A 13,832-nucleotide genomic window follows, 5' to 3' on the forward strand; every position below is an offset into this window, starting at 1 on the left:
AAACTGGTCCTACGAGCTAAGAAGGCACTTAGTTTGACTGTCGGACACAAGAGAGTGGAGGGAATGGAAGTGGAATACGGACCAAGGATTAGTGAGGTGGGAGATGAATATGGGTGATACCCTGGAGCAGGACATCCAGTGCTTGAGTATTTCTAGTTCAGCCTACTATAGGTTTTACACAATCAAAGTGTAGACCAACCACAATTCCAAACTATTTGTACCTCTGCCGTTTACTCTGTTTGATTTCTTTGAAAAGACATAGGATTAAGATAATGACCTTTAGTGTGAGTTTATGACAGTCAAAATAGAGAGCTTGGCCAGCCTATTTTCCCTGCCCATCTCTGACTAAATTAATCTTAGAGGCTCACTTCTAGGACACAGGGTGGTCCTCAAGCTCCAAGTTAGGTAATAAGACAAATGGAAGAGAGTAAGGGCTAGATGCAAGGCTGATAGAAAAATTGGAATAGCTATGCTCCAAAACTTGTTGATGCTGCTACTGCATAAGCATTGATTCTATTAACTATCGTTTACTCACTATGGTATCTATGGCATCACAGTCATTCAAGGATGCACACAGGAAAGTATCCGATTTTATCTTACAGCATACCAATCCAATAAGGACCTGGTCCAGGCGCAAGTATCTTTATAATGTCTCCTCGCTTCACAGTCAGATGTGAATCCTTGCTCCTGTCGCTATAGCCGTCGATTGCCCTAAATTCCCTCTGATGTTGCTCGAATCTGGCCCGAATGACAGATGCCTTGTCGGAATCGATTAGTGAAGGTGGGATGGTACTGGCAAGCTGAGACTCAAACTTAGGAGTCTTTTTCTAATCAGGTGTCCTTTTGTAGGTTTTGTTGTCAGGCTTGTACTATGTCTTAAGTCTCTTGTATTTTTACTTCGGATTGTTTGATCGTGAGGACTGGATGCTTTATCTAAGTTTCACTGACTGGTGGGAGTCTAATAGGAAAGACCGGTTGTTCTTTTTGGTTGTGGAATTGTACTGTTTGCTGGAAGATAGTTGTCTCACAGGTCCTTTTACTTAGGACTCTCTCCTTTCTTCTTACAGGCTACCAATCACCTTACTCAGCACCTAGCAAATTTTTTTCTTTTATGCCTTCAGTAGCTTGCTTTTTTCGATGACTGTAAAGATGGAAGCAATGGCCTTTTTAGCTTGCTGGGTAGTTCGACTCAATTATCTATAGTGTGCGTGGAGAGAGTCCTTCTAACATCGCATACTCTACAAATCTCCCTCAAGTTATCGTATTCTCAGCTTGAGCTTTATCTTTGCTTAAGGTCCGAGCTCATCCTTTTCTATTATGTTTTCAATGAGAACGTTTTACAGATGATTGTGATGATCTTCTTAGTAAAAGCCTAGTTTGCTCTGTGAATCCTGAAACAAGAGAACTTTCCCTGGTTCCTCATCCTCCTCAGCTTCAAAGGCATGTTAGCGGAATGTGATGATATCGGAGGACTGCTAGAGAATGGAGAAGGAGTTGTCTGGGTGGGGTTAGTGGAGTTTGATATGGGACAGTTCAGTGTGCTGACTGTTGCATGACTTTTGAGCAAGTACCTTTCGGTTCATAACGTATATAATCTAATTAAAACATCTAGCAGATATCTGTAAGAAAAAAAATAGCCATGTAAAACACCCACAGCATTACGGATGTTGCTTTCATTCACTCATTATCGACCATCACTCTAACCCCATTAGTAAATGAATTTCGAATCGGTCATCGAAAACATTGAGAAGATGGCTGTGCTGGCTGGCAGCTCCACACGCAGACAGAACCAACTCCTCGAGTCAATCATCCTAAAGCAAAAGCGTATTCAACAACTGATCCTTGACCAGGTTTCCCGCCACAAGGCTTTACTTGCTGAACAGGGAAAGTCGAGTACAAACGCATAACTGTTATCCTAACTGTAAACCCTGCACTCACTGACTGAGAGCAGTACAGACCTAGACCAAGAAATGTAGGTTTGTAGAGAGAATGCCAAAAACTTTTAATAATTTTTAGCCGACATGGACCATCTCCAGGAGTTATGGATCAGTTTGGAGAATGTCAGGAAAAGGAAGGGACTGCTGTCCTCACTGATGGACTGCATAAGGAGGTACGAATTCAACGGGAAGGTGATGCTGGCAATGAAAGTCAAGCACAAAGGGACAGTCTAAACCTTCGAAGCCAGTCCTGACCCCGAAAAGAACTGGAAAGCATTACTACAGGCTTACGAATGATTATTGATATTATGATAGTAATTTAAATAAATGTTTGTACTGACTGACTAGAAAGGTATTACTATAATGGGACTGCAACGAGACAGGCATTACTCCAAGTACCTGTTCTTCCACAGGATTTAGCTACCATTATTAGTTATTGTTCAGTGGATTAATGAATATATTCTTCTGCTCATGAAGAGATAATGGCGGTAGCAGTGGCAGCGTTGTATTTAAACTTGGCTGGCAGCTTCTGAGTCCGTTTGTAATAGCGTATCAGTCGGTGAATGCGGGATTCAATCAAAATCAATCGGTACTTCCCATCCTTGTCCTTCCTGAACTTTTCCAAGTGCTTACGGATGTTCATTGCCTTCTTTATCAGGCAATATAAATCCTCGGGAATCTCAGGGGCACAGCCATGCTTTTTGAGAATTCGCAGTATCTTTTGACCAGTGAGCAGCCTGACTTGAGGAATGGCATGACTGTCCCTGAGGATCTTGCCTATTTGACTGGGAGCCTGTCCCTTTTTGGCAAGTTTGACGATGAGCTCGCAGACCGCAGAGGGAGAGTTGACGACCCAGCGAGGTGTCTTCCTAAGGTAGGGAGTGCACGAGCCACTAATTCCCTTGCCCTTGCCCTTAGACTGCATCCTGCCCATTGTTGATCCCAATAATTAATCACCAGATCTTCAACAAAACCAAAATTATTTGATAGGTTTTCAGTATAGCTTATTTCTTCGAATGTTCAAGTATGAAGTCGAACGGCCTTCTCCGATGTACTTCTCTCGCAACTCGTCGATCCGTTTGTTTAGCTCGTCAATCTTACAGCCTCCATCCAGCACTGTGCTAGCAGTACTTCGGTAGAATGACTCCTTCCCGAATTCGGAACGATTAATTCTGCTCCTTGATTCATGCAGAGCTGAAACGAGGGCAGCACGGTCATAGCTTTCCTTAGGAGCAGCCGCATACAAGCTTTTGTTGTTGGGGTTATGCTGCCTAGGGATTATCAAGGATTACCCATCAAGTTTCTTGTAATTTATTGCAGGCCTATCCCTTTCTGTCCTGTAGAAAGTAGAGTAGGCCGATGGAAGAGCGACTTTGATTTGGTTTTCCATTGCTTTCTCGTACATTTTCAACTGTGCGATGAAGCCATCATTCGGGTGCATGATTGGCCTTCTAGCCTTTACCTTGGAGTACGCCTCGGAATAAGAAAGGCCTTTGCACTTCATGAGATAGGCTATGACCAAAGTGATAGATCTTGAGACCCCAGCTATGCAGTGAACCAAAATGTTGCCTCGTTTCCTAGCATCACTGATGAAGGAACAGGCTTCTTCAAAGAAAGGTGAGAGATCAAATCGTTCGTGATCCTAAGCTGGGATGTGTTTATAAAGAGGGAGAATGTGTGAGGGATGAGAGAGAGTGACATTTTTTGCAGCACCTAGGACTGCCGAAATGTGCAGTCTCGTCAGGGTGTTGGGATTCTAAGCAGCTTCCCGGTTGCTGACGTAGAGAGCACCCATACCCCTTTCCTAAGGCAAGATGAGTTGAATGTCTTCTGGGTATTTCCTAAAGGTTGAAAATGGGTGCATTTTAATTTTATTGATTGGGGTAATAAAAATATTGCTTTGTCTTGCTTTGTCTGTGCTCTGAAATTCATTTTGGACTCACAGACAAATTATGCTTTGATATTTACAGTGATCCAACAAAATAATGATATGCACGCCATGCCAATCTTGCTTTATGCAATCATTTTCCCCATTAATAAATCTTGTTCAGACGTTCGACCAACTTGCTATTCTCTCCCTCTGGAAGATCCTCCTTCAGTCTAGCATCGAACCGTACTCGCGCTGCCTCACCTATCATCCCACGTAATTCTACTCGCAGCTGATCAGTCTGACTTTTCTTCTCAATTTCAATCTTATTGGTCGGAAGCTGTATGACGTCAGGAGAGGGTTGCTCCTTAGCTTCTTCTTCATCGTGCTGAATGACTCCGTCTTTGATGCGGAGGACAGAGCAGTTCTCGGTGATGGTGTTCTGGCGCATGAGCATTTTCTCTTTTTCGTAGATTTCGTTACGCTTTTCAGGGTTGTATAGTTCAATTTAATTGACCGTGCAGAGTTCTTTGGGTTTGATTTGTTGATTCAGCACTTTCCTCCGCAGAGACAGGTTCTGTTCATTCTTCAGGTTAGAGAAAATAATCTTGAACCTTTCGTTGTACTTGCGCTTCAAATGGTCCCTTAGCCCCTAGTTGCAAAACGATATCAACCCTGCCTAAATTGCAAAAGCCAGTTTCTTCACATGGTCGAACATGGCCTTCTCCTCCATTGAAATCAACAACTTCTCCTCAGGATTAACTTCTGGAGTTATTCTCAGCTCCTCGACTCCAACGAGGAGGCATTTGATGAGCCGCTACTTGATTTCTACCCTCTGCTTTTCAATCGGCTAGTATCGAGTAGTATTCACTGAAAGTCTGTAAAACTCTAGATGCCTTTTTATCCGGGAGATAGCTTCATCTGATAAGTTATTGAATTAGCCTTGTTTTCTTTATACCACCTTCTCATTAGGAGTGGTGATAGGCTTAGACTCCATTTTTTTGGGGGCATTAGGTTTGTTGAGGGATTACCAAATGAGGTCGATGTTGCCTGCAGAGAGGTCGATCTTCTGGTGGTCAGTCTCAATGAGGTTTTCAAGTTCCTGGGCAGGGAGTGAGGCCTCTCGCTTGAGTGCTGGCTTATTTTCGACATCTTCCATTAGCTATCAAAACAATATTTTGAAATGGTCCATTCATTTGGGGTTATAAATTGGTCCTGGGTTGTTATTAGCAGGCTTGGCAAGGTCTATCCTCTATCCCTTACCGAATGATATCAGGCGATCCAGCAACTTATCCCTCACTTCGTAGTGTGCATCAGGCACCCATCTTTTCTATTCCGCCATCCGCTCACTGTACATCTTGAGCCGTCCAAAGATCGATGTCTTCCTCTTGTGCTTGCCAATTATTTCTCTCACCTCGTAGTGGGGAGGAGGGTTTCCTTGTGTCATGTGAGGTGCATAATTCTATTTCTTTATAGGGTTATGCACTTTCTCATATGCACAGAAACCTACTCCGAATGTCTTGCCTTTGGCAGGGTTGGAAGAATTTGCCATGATGTTGTATGTGCCAGGATCCGGCACCTATTTGCTCACCCGGATCAGGTTAGGGTTGATTGCATGCCTCTTGCCTTTTCCGAAACTACAACTCTTCTTCGTTCTGGTGCTGGGCAAGTTAATTTCAATTGCAGAGCCATCTTTGTTTGCCTCAGGTTTAAAGCGCTACTCCTTAGAAAATGAGTAGCTAAGGGAAGTGTGTCGCCAGGTGGCAGCAGATTGGGGTGGAATGAATGTTCCTAAGGTAGATTAAGGTCTGTGGAGAATGAATTTGGAGGCCTGTGTGCTGAAGAGAGCTGAGGTCTGCTTTGGTCTCTGGAAGGTACAGTCATGTTCGGTTTGTAAGGTGGAGTATTGATTGATCATTTTATTGCTCTATCTGTAAGATTATTTTAATAATATGAACATTTCATTTGAACTACTCGTTCTTTATACACTCCACCAAAGTTTGCATTATGTTGTTTGCTACTCGAACGTTGTTTGCGCTGTTCTTGTCCAGCCTCAACTTTGACACCTTCCAGCCCCATTTCCCTGCACGCCCGATCATCTTCTGCACCAGCGCTTGCTGCCCAGGCTACTCACAGAATTAGGTAAGCACAGTTCGCGAGAGCACATCTTCAACCGAACAGCTCTAGACGAGTCTAAGTGAAAGTTCTTTCATTCGAGATTATTTGATTTAAACTCTGCTGCACTAGCTTATCAATCCGCTTAAGGGCTCTTAACTACTCTCTCTTGCTTGCTACAAGGCAGTATCGAACTGCTTGCTAGTCTCGATATCGAGGAGCAGAAAATCGAAGAAGAGATCTGCGTAGGTCTGGAACTCTTTGGATGTTTGTTTTACATATAGGTCGTACACCCTGAACTCAGCAGGGTACTCCCTGCTCATCCTTTCGTTTTCTAGGACAAGGAAGTCGATGGAGTTCATTTCTGCCGGCTTCCACTTGAGAAGTTGTGGGCATGAGCCTGTTGTATAACTCCACTGGTTCTTTGTTATTATGAGTCCATCATTCTAGTGCTTTAGTTTAGGAATGTAATAATCCAGCAAGTATCTAACTGAACTGTAGATGAAAAAATCCTTTAGCAGCAGCCTTATTGCCTATCTCTAATCTTTCTTGGGCTGCATGCCATTGAATGTCTTGTTCAGTCGAATGAACTTTTCAGCACAGTACAGGCGGTCGAAGTACGTCATGCTTTGGATGCTCTTCGCTTGGTGCACCAGAGTGTCAAAGATGAGAAAGCGGAGTTCACCAGCCTCCTCCACCAATTCGCCATCCAAAATTTAATAGATTAGTTCGTAGTCCCTGTTTTACCCATACTTTTCAGGCAAGCACAAGCCCTGCAGTTGAATCTAAAAAAATTGCAGTCCGCCCGTCTTTCCCACCTTCCTCGAGGTGAGCAGACTCTTCTGGTCCCTCAGCACTAGCAGGATAAAACGCACCCCATCTGACTTTTCACATACGAAGTATTAGTGAGGTGCCAGCTAGACTTGCCGCTTAGCATCTCGAGTGAGTGAGACGGGATGAGCGCCAAAGAATTAAGTAGGCTTGGCCTGAAGAAGGGTGGAGAGAGTGGAGAGATCAGTGCGAAGGCATTCGAGCATGGGCTAATCCTAAGCAGTTAACTATCTGCCGGGCCTAAGGAGGGATAAACTCATGATAGGATTAATACAAAATCAGAGGATATCCATACTTTCTCAATCTCGATGAAAGGACTTTAAAGTTATTGAATGCTTTTTCGAATACTGCCCTTTAGCTATGACTCATTCCTTTATCACTCGATCATTTGTGAAGAACTGATAATCCCAGCCCTCCAGCACCCTACTTCTCTTGCGCAGTCCTCTCCCTTCCTTCTCATGCCTCTCGAGTGCCTCTGTCATCTCCCGAATCCACTGTCTCTCATTCTCCCCTGCAAAACGATCGACGCTTAGCTATTCCTCAAGCTGCTTTTTCAACAACTCGTTCCAACGATAATGGTAATGGAGGGCATCTAGCCGTTAACCCAAATCCACCTATTCTTTGGGCTTGGGGTGGTCCAACACTCCCACAGGCTCGATGTGTCGGGGGTTGCGCAGGGATTTGTTCTTGGGGGGATTAAGATCAGAGTAAACACCATAGGCCTGGAGCATTGGAAGAATCTGTAGTCTGGGCTGGATAGTCCTGATGACAGGCTTCCCCTTGATCTTTCTGGATCTTCTGGGTAGATCGATTAGAGGCATCTTCAGTTAATATAAGTGATTGGGAGAGTCAATACCGATTCCTCATCAGTTGACGTTTGGTTCGTTCAATTTCCATCTCCAGTTGAAGGTTACCCAGCCCTCCTGAACTTCCTTTGCATCCCCCGCAGCCTGGACGAGAACTGGCGTAGGAATTGGTGAATGAGCTGGTGTACGGGCTCGAATGTCCTAGTCCGGAGGAATACGCACCGAAGTTGTTGCTAGATTTCCTGAAGAAATTGTCCATAAATTTATTATTTTATAATGATCAGTGTGCGAAGATTTGCTAGCAGCCGCACTGTGCTGATGATAACGCATCGTATGGTTCCTGATTTCCACTATTTGGGATATTCCATCACGCCAGCTCACGTCGCCCATGTTAAGGCCCATGACTCGACTCAGAACCTCGTTTTCGGTGGCCGCAGCTTCCCTCTCGGAGAAATAACGATAATGTATGTGGGCGATCCACGGAGAGTGCAAGAGTTCATTGACAATGACCCGTATAAAAAAGAGGGACTAATAAGAGAAAGTGAGGTGAATCTGCTGGAGGAAGAAAAGCCAGGAGAGGCAGAACTACTTGGAAACAAAGTTAGTTACAGTTGATATATATAATCATACATTGGTGGCATTGCTTGAAATACAGGTACATCAAATGCACATCCTGTGGTATCGACAGATTAAATCATAGTCTGTTTATCCATCAGCATCAGCATTGGCGATAGGACAGATCCTTGCCAGGCTTACGACAATGCACATGGCCTTCCCCCTTGCAGTCCATGCACATCACTCTAGCATCTTCGCTTATCAGCTCATAACCCTTAACATACCCATCTACACCGCTCATCCTTACCCCCGATTCTCTCCCATCTATTGAACTCTCTCCTGCTCTCTTCACACTCCCTAGTCAAGTGCCCAAGTTTACCGCATCTGTAGCACAGTGCTTGGCTGGAACATTCCCAAGATTTGTGCTGATCTAAGAAGAAGCTGCACTAGACGGGTCTTGCTTTGAGGCATGAGCGACGGGAGTGTCCGGGATGTCTGCAACGACAAAACAGTGGGTGGTGTGGCTTCGACTAATCAAAGCAGCGGTTCCATTTGCGCAGGTTTTACATACTTGGATTTCCGTATTTCTTGTTCTATAATTACCCTTCTTTGTGGAAGGAACGGTTGGTTCTTACCTGCTGCTAAGTCACCTCTGTTCCTCTAGGGTCTGCATAGTAGGGCAGGAGTGGAGAGCTGCTGCCAAGAAGCATGAGGAGGTTGGAGGAGGGGTGGAGTTTGAAGCGGAGGGGCTACTGCATGGTTTTTCTAGGTGGCTGATAAGGATGACTCCGAGGGCAATACTGCAGAAGCGGCTTTAATATCTTTTTTTATCGCTTTGATTCGATGTAGGTCCGATCGTGCTCTCGAATGTACTGCTCATAATCATCCTCCATTTCCAACAATAAAATTAAGACCATCTTTTCACTTTGATGATTGAAAGTGCTGATCCCAGTCGCTATCTTCTCCTTATCAAGCCCCAGTGCTGGGAGCTGGCCTTCGAGCCTGGCCTACGCGTCACATCTACTATTGAGGCTGCTCTCCAGCACTTCTAGCAAGAGTTTGGAGTGTTCGAGGAAATGAGCATGAGTCAGGACGAGCTGGAGCACAAGCTTCGGAACTATTTCCACGAGGAGTAATTCTATCTGCCATCTCTCGAGCAAATCAAAGATCTGGCTGTTAAAGTTGGACCTTATTAGCCCCGTCTTCTGGACCTCTATCAAAACTATTATTTAATAGGAGGTACCATGCCAGTCGTCTGCCGAAAGGACCTTATCGACAGAGTCAGCGACCTTCTTAAGCGTGATAACCTCTCTTGCTCAACGGCTGTCAGCAGGCAGCCTGACCCAAGCGAAATCCTCCCTCGGATCAACCAAGAGGCTGTCGAGCAGGCTCTTGGTTTTCTCGAAGCACTGCCTCCCATCGATACTGGTCCGCGTGAGATAATGGTTTCAGGGGCAAAGACTTTCTTTATTATTAGAGTACATCGCTTGGAAATGCTGCTGGTGGAAACGAAATTTGAGAGTCAATCTTAAATGCTCGATCACATCTATTCGCAAAAGGTGCTTCACTCCTTGGACTCCTGCTTAGTGCTGCCTCTTTTCTACTACGATTTGGAGAAGATCCCTATGCTGGTGCTGGGGCTGACGTATCAGCTGGAGTGGGGTGTGGGGTGTGGACTGCTGTCCCGGCAGTGGCAGCCTGGGTAGCGCAGGGTAGCAGTGACCCAGCTGCAGAGCTTGTTTTCCAACCTGCACTCCCAAGACTATTTTAATATTAGAGTTTTTTAGGATTAGATCTATTTCTCGAATGGTGCCATCCGAGTTATGTCCCTTCAAGTCAAACCTCAGGGCTACCTGCCTCTTCTCCAGCTGTACTTGGCTGCTCGTGACTAGTGGGCTGGATGGAACTCTACCTTGCCTGTAGACTCCTTCGCCAATGATCGAATGGAGTTAGCGCGAGTCTGCTTTGAGCTGGGAGTGGGGTAGTACATAAGTGAATATGAGTTGATGAAGCTGATGCAGGGATAGGGCTTGTGTCTGGATGAATAGAACTAGCTATCGGAGGTGTTGGGGGGTATGACATTTCTGCCTGAATGAATATGATACAATGCATGCCTGATAAATTGTCTAATTGGCAGCAGGAGAAGTGAACTTCAGATACTTAACCAGTTGATGGACTTGGTGGTGTCTAAAGCATATGCTGCAAGGATTATTATGATGGTGTTATGTTATGATATATGTCAGAAATAATATGTGGTTATTCGGAGGGGACGACGACAAGAAGAAGAAGGAAAAGGAAAAGGAACAGGAACAGCAAAGGCAGGCTGAAGCCAAGAAGAAGAAGGAATTGGAGGCTGAAGTCAGGGGTGAAAAGGCCAAGTTTTAGATCGAAAAACAGATAGATACCTTTGACAAAATGATCAAAAAGTATGAATATAGCATTGAAACCATGAAGGTCTAGGCTAAGGAAGCTTTAAAGGCCAACAAAAAGTAAAAGGCTCAATAAATTATGAGTGAGGTGAAAGCAACAAAAAATCAACTGACTGTACAACCCTAACCAGGCACTGATACAGAAACGAAGACTTATGAGGAAGCAGATAATCAACATAGAGGCGATGAAAGGCGATGCGGACATGGCTATGGTCCTGGACAATGCCAAGAATTACATGAACGAGCAGACTAAGGAGGTTGAAAAGCTGGAGGATGTGATAAATGATCTCAAGGATATTGAGGAGGATCAGAAAATGCGCAATGACTTCATAGCAGAGAACAATAATCTCGATGACGAGGACATTGAAGATGACGATATGTGGAAGGAAATGGTGTAAGAAGTGGGCAAGGAAAAGTAGGCATTGAAGAAGGGCAGCTATAAGGAGGAGAAGAAGGAATAGCCAGTGGCTACCAAATCAAAGTAGAAGAATGCCAAGATTGCTGCCCTTATTGACCTTGATTGATGAATAACATCTTAAATGAAAAGAAGAATATGAATAGAATAGCCTCTTAGTATGGAGATGAATAGATGTGATTAGAAGAGTGATGATTATATAGATTTGATGTATGGAGTTGGTTATTAATGTAATGGTGGCATGATAGACGAATGAGTTGAAAGAAGAGTTTAAACGGAGAGCAGGCTAACCTGGAATATTCACTCCATCATCTTTATTAAAGGCTATTAAAGGGTAAGGCCTCCTCTGCTATGGTGGATTGACATCACAGCATTTCATAGACCTCTTCTATTCATTTCTGTTATCAACCACATCTAACCATTATTTATACCCATACAAGCCATGGCATTATCAAACTATCAAACATATCTTTATAGCTTTCTCAGCAGAAGGAAAAGGAAATACAGCTGAGCTTGTTGTCAGGTCATAAAGGTCATAAACAACCATCATGATTTTTCATATCTGGTGAGATGCCGCATCAACTCTCGCTTTATATCCTTCTGCTTTATCTTGCCAGGGTCAAAATAATCCCAGCCACCTCGAATAGCCACTCCCCTTTCACCTCGCTCACTGTCCGCATGTAATTCTTCTTTGTCAGCACCAACTCATTGTACATCACGAACTCAGGCTTTTTAAGCAGCACGCAGCCAGGATGGATGGCCACTGACTGACAGTCTTTGATTTGTGAGGTAGAGACCGTTTCGTTGCAGGCAGGCGACCTGAGTGAAGAAGCCTGCAAGTAGACACTTTCGAATAGCGTGCTAGTCGTGGTGAAGTTTAATTTTTTCATTGATGGTGTGGCCCTGCTTGAGTAGGATTTCCTTGAGCTGCTGTCTGACATCAGCTGCAGATTTTAAGCTCTTCAAATTAAGGAAATTCTAGCTGGCCCAATTCCGCTTCTATTTGTTTATCTGGTAAGCCTCGAATGCCTTCAGTAAAGTGCAATGGTCGCCCTCATTGTGCCGGAACTTCAGATGTGCGTCCCTTGCTGCACCCTTCTCCTTAGTACTCAGAAAAATGGGCGGAACTGCAAGGCAGGCGACGATGCTGAGGATCTCACTCGCCACTCCGTAGCCTGGCGCCTCTATCAGAACTTTAGCCAGAAGGGGGTCAAGAGGGAATTAGCAAATGGACTTGCCTGTTTGTGTGAGGTTAGTTTAGTCGTCTATTGCTCGAATGAAGTGCAGCAGTTCTAGAGCCCGCATTAGAGTCTACGGAGCAGGTGGGTCCATGAAGTCGAAGTGCACAACATCGTCCACTCCTAGCTTCTTTAGAGTTAGCACGATGGATGAAAGGTTGGCTCGCATTATTTCAGGGTGGGTAAACTGCTCCAGCTCGTGCTCGTACGAATGCTCAGTGTACAATCGGAAGCACTTTCCAGGCCTGGTTCTGCCAGCCCTGCCTGCTCTTTGCTTGGCACTGGCCTGCGAAATGGGAGCCACTAAAAGTGATTCGACCATGAGTCTGGGATTAAAGACCTTTTGTTTCACGAAGCCTGGATCTATGACGTATACGATTCCATCGATTGTCAGGGAAGTCTAGGCAATGTTGGTGGCCACTATCAACTTACGGCTGGGTCTTTTTCCAGGCTTCTGAGGTGGCGCTGGTTGGAAAATTCTCTGCTGCTGTTTCGGTGGCAGGGCCGAGTAGAGAGGAATGATTAGTAAGTTGCCTGCCTATTGATACTGTGACAGCTCTTATTAGATGGAGGTGCAGACCTTTTCTATTTCTTCTTCTCCCGTCATGAAGAGAAGAATGTCCCCCTAGTCCTGTTCTAGATGGATCTGGAGAGCAGTGGCGATGGAAGCTTCAACATAGTCTTCTTCTGGTTCAGAGGCGTAATAGAGTTAGACAGGATGCATTCGACCTGAGATGGTGAGCAAAGGGGCATTGTTGAAGTAGGTGCGGATTTTATCTGACTGCATGGTGGCACTCATGATGATGAGCTTCAAATCGGTGCGTCTTGTAAGAAGGCTCTTCAAGATGCCGAACAGGATGTCAGTATTGACAGTCCTCTAATGAGCTTCATCGAGGATAATGATGCTGTAGCGATTAAGTTCTGGATCAGTCATTGACTATCTCAAGAGCATACCGTCGGTCATGTACTTCAGAATGGTTGACTCACATGACCTGTCCTCGAACCTAATTGAGTAGCCCACTTATTCCCCCAGTTGCACATCCATTTATTCAGCAACTCTTTGAGCCACGCTCATCGCAGCCACCCTTCGAGGCTGTGTGCACGCAATCGCCTTGCCCTTGTTCAGACCAAACTCCACAAGGAACTGGGGAATCTGTGTCGTCTTTCCAGACCCTGTTTCACCAATCAGGATGAGGCGAGAATACTTCTGGACCAGCCTGGCAAGATCATCTCTAGCGGCCCAGGCACTAAGCTTCTGCCTTTACTTCCGGAGTTGGAGATAGCGCTAGGAAGGAGAGCGGGGAGGAAAGACCTTTTTGCGTGGACCTGGGTCTTAAAGTTGAAGTTGCCTTTTCATGAATATTGATATTTATTCGCTATGATGTTCAACCTGCTTGTCAAGGCCTGCTTCATCCTCTTCCTCACCACCTCAGTCCTCTACACCACCCGCTGCCTTGACCGGTCCTTCAGAAACCCTATCTGTCCTCATGCACCCAATCTCGCACTCATACACACCCTCTCCAAGTCACAGCCACTCAAAAAAGTGCTCAGCAGAATCAGTGCCAGCTGGCTGGAGGACACGTTGCTGGTGACAGGGCTGGCGACCGAGATATCAGTGGGGATGGGGGTAGGATGGTAC

At 45.1% G+C, this 13,832-nt stretch overlaps 1 protein-coding gene across 1 annotated transcript; it reads right to left on the reverse strand.

The window, feature by feature from the left end:
• Positions 1–2,406: 2,406 nt before the first annotated feature.
• LOC308127974 (uncharacterized protein) lies at positions 2,407–2,871 on the reverse strand (the record flags this gene model as incomplete). Its single annotated transcript, XM_080493636.1, has 1 exon — positions 2,407–2,871. The coding sequence occupies one exon, from the start codon at positions 2,869–2,871 to the stop codon at positions 2,407–2,409; it is 465 nt and encodes a 154-aa protein (XP_080349762.1).
• Positions 2,872–13,832: the final 10,961 nt, after the last annotated feature.

The sequence above is a fragment of the Lipophrys pholis genome, assembly GCF_963383615.2.
Source record: "Lipophrys pholis genome assembly, contig: SCAFFOLD_115, whole genome shotgun sequence".
Classification (NCBI taxonomy): Eukaryota; Metazoa; Chordata; class Actinopteri; order Blenniiformes; family Blenniidae; genus Lipophrys; species Lipophrys pholis.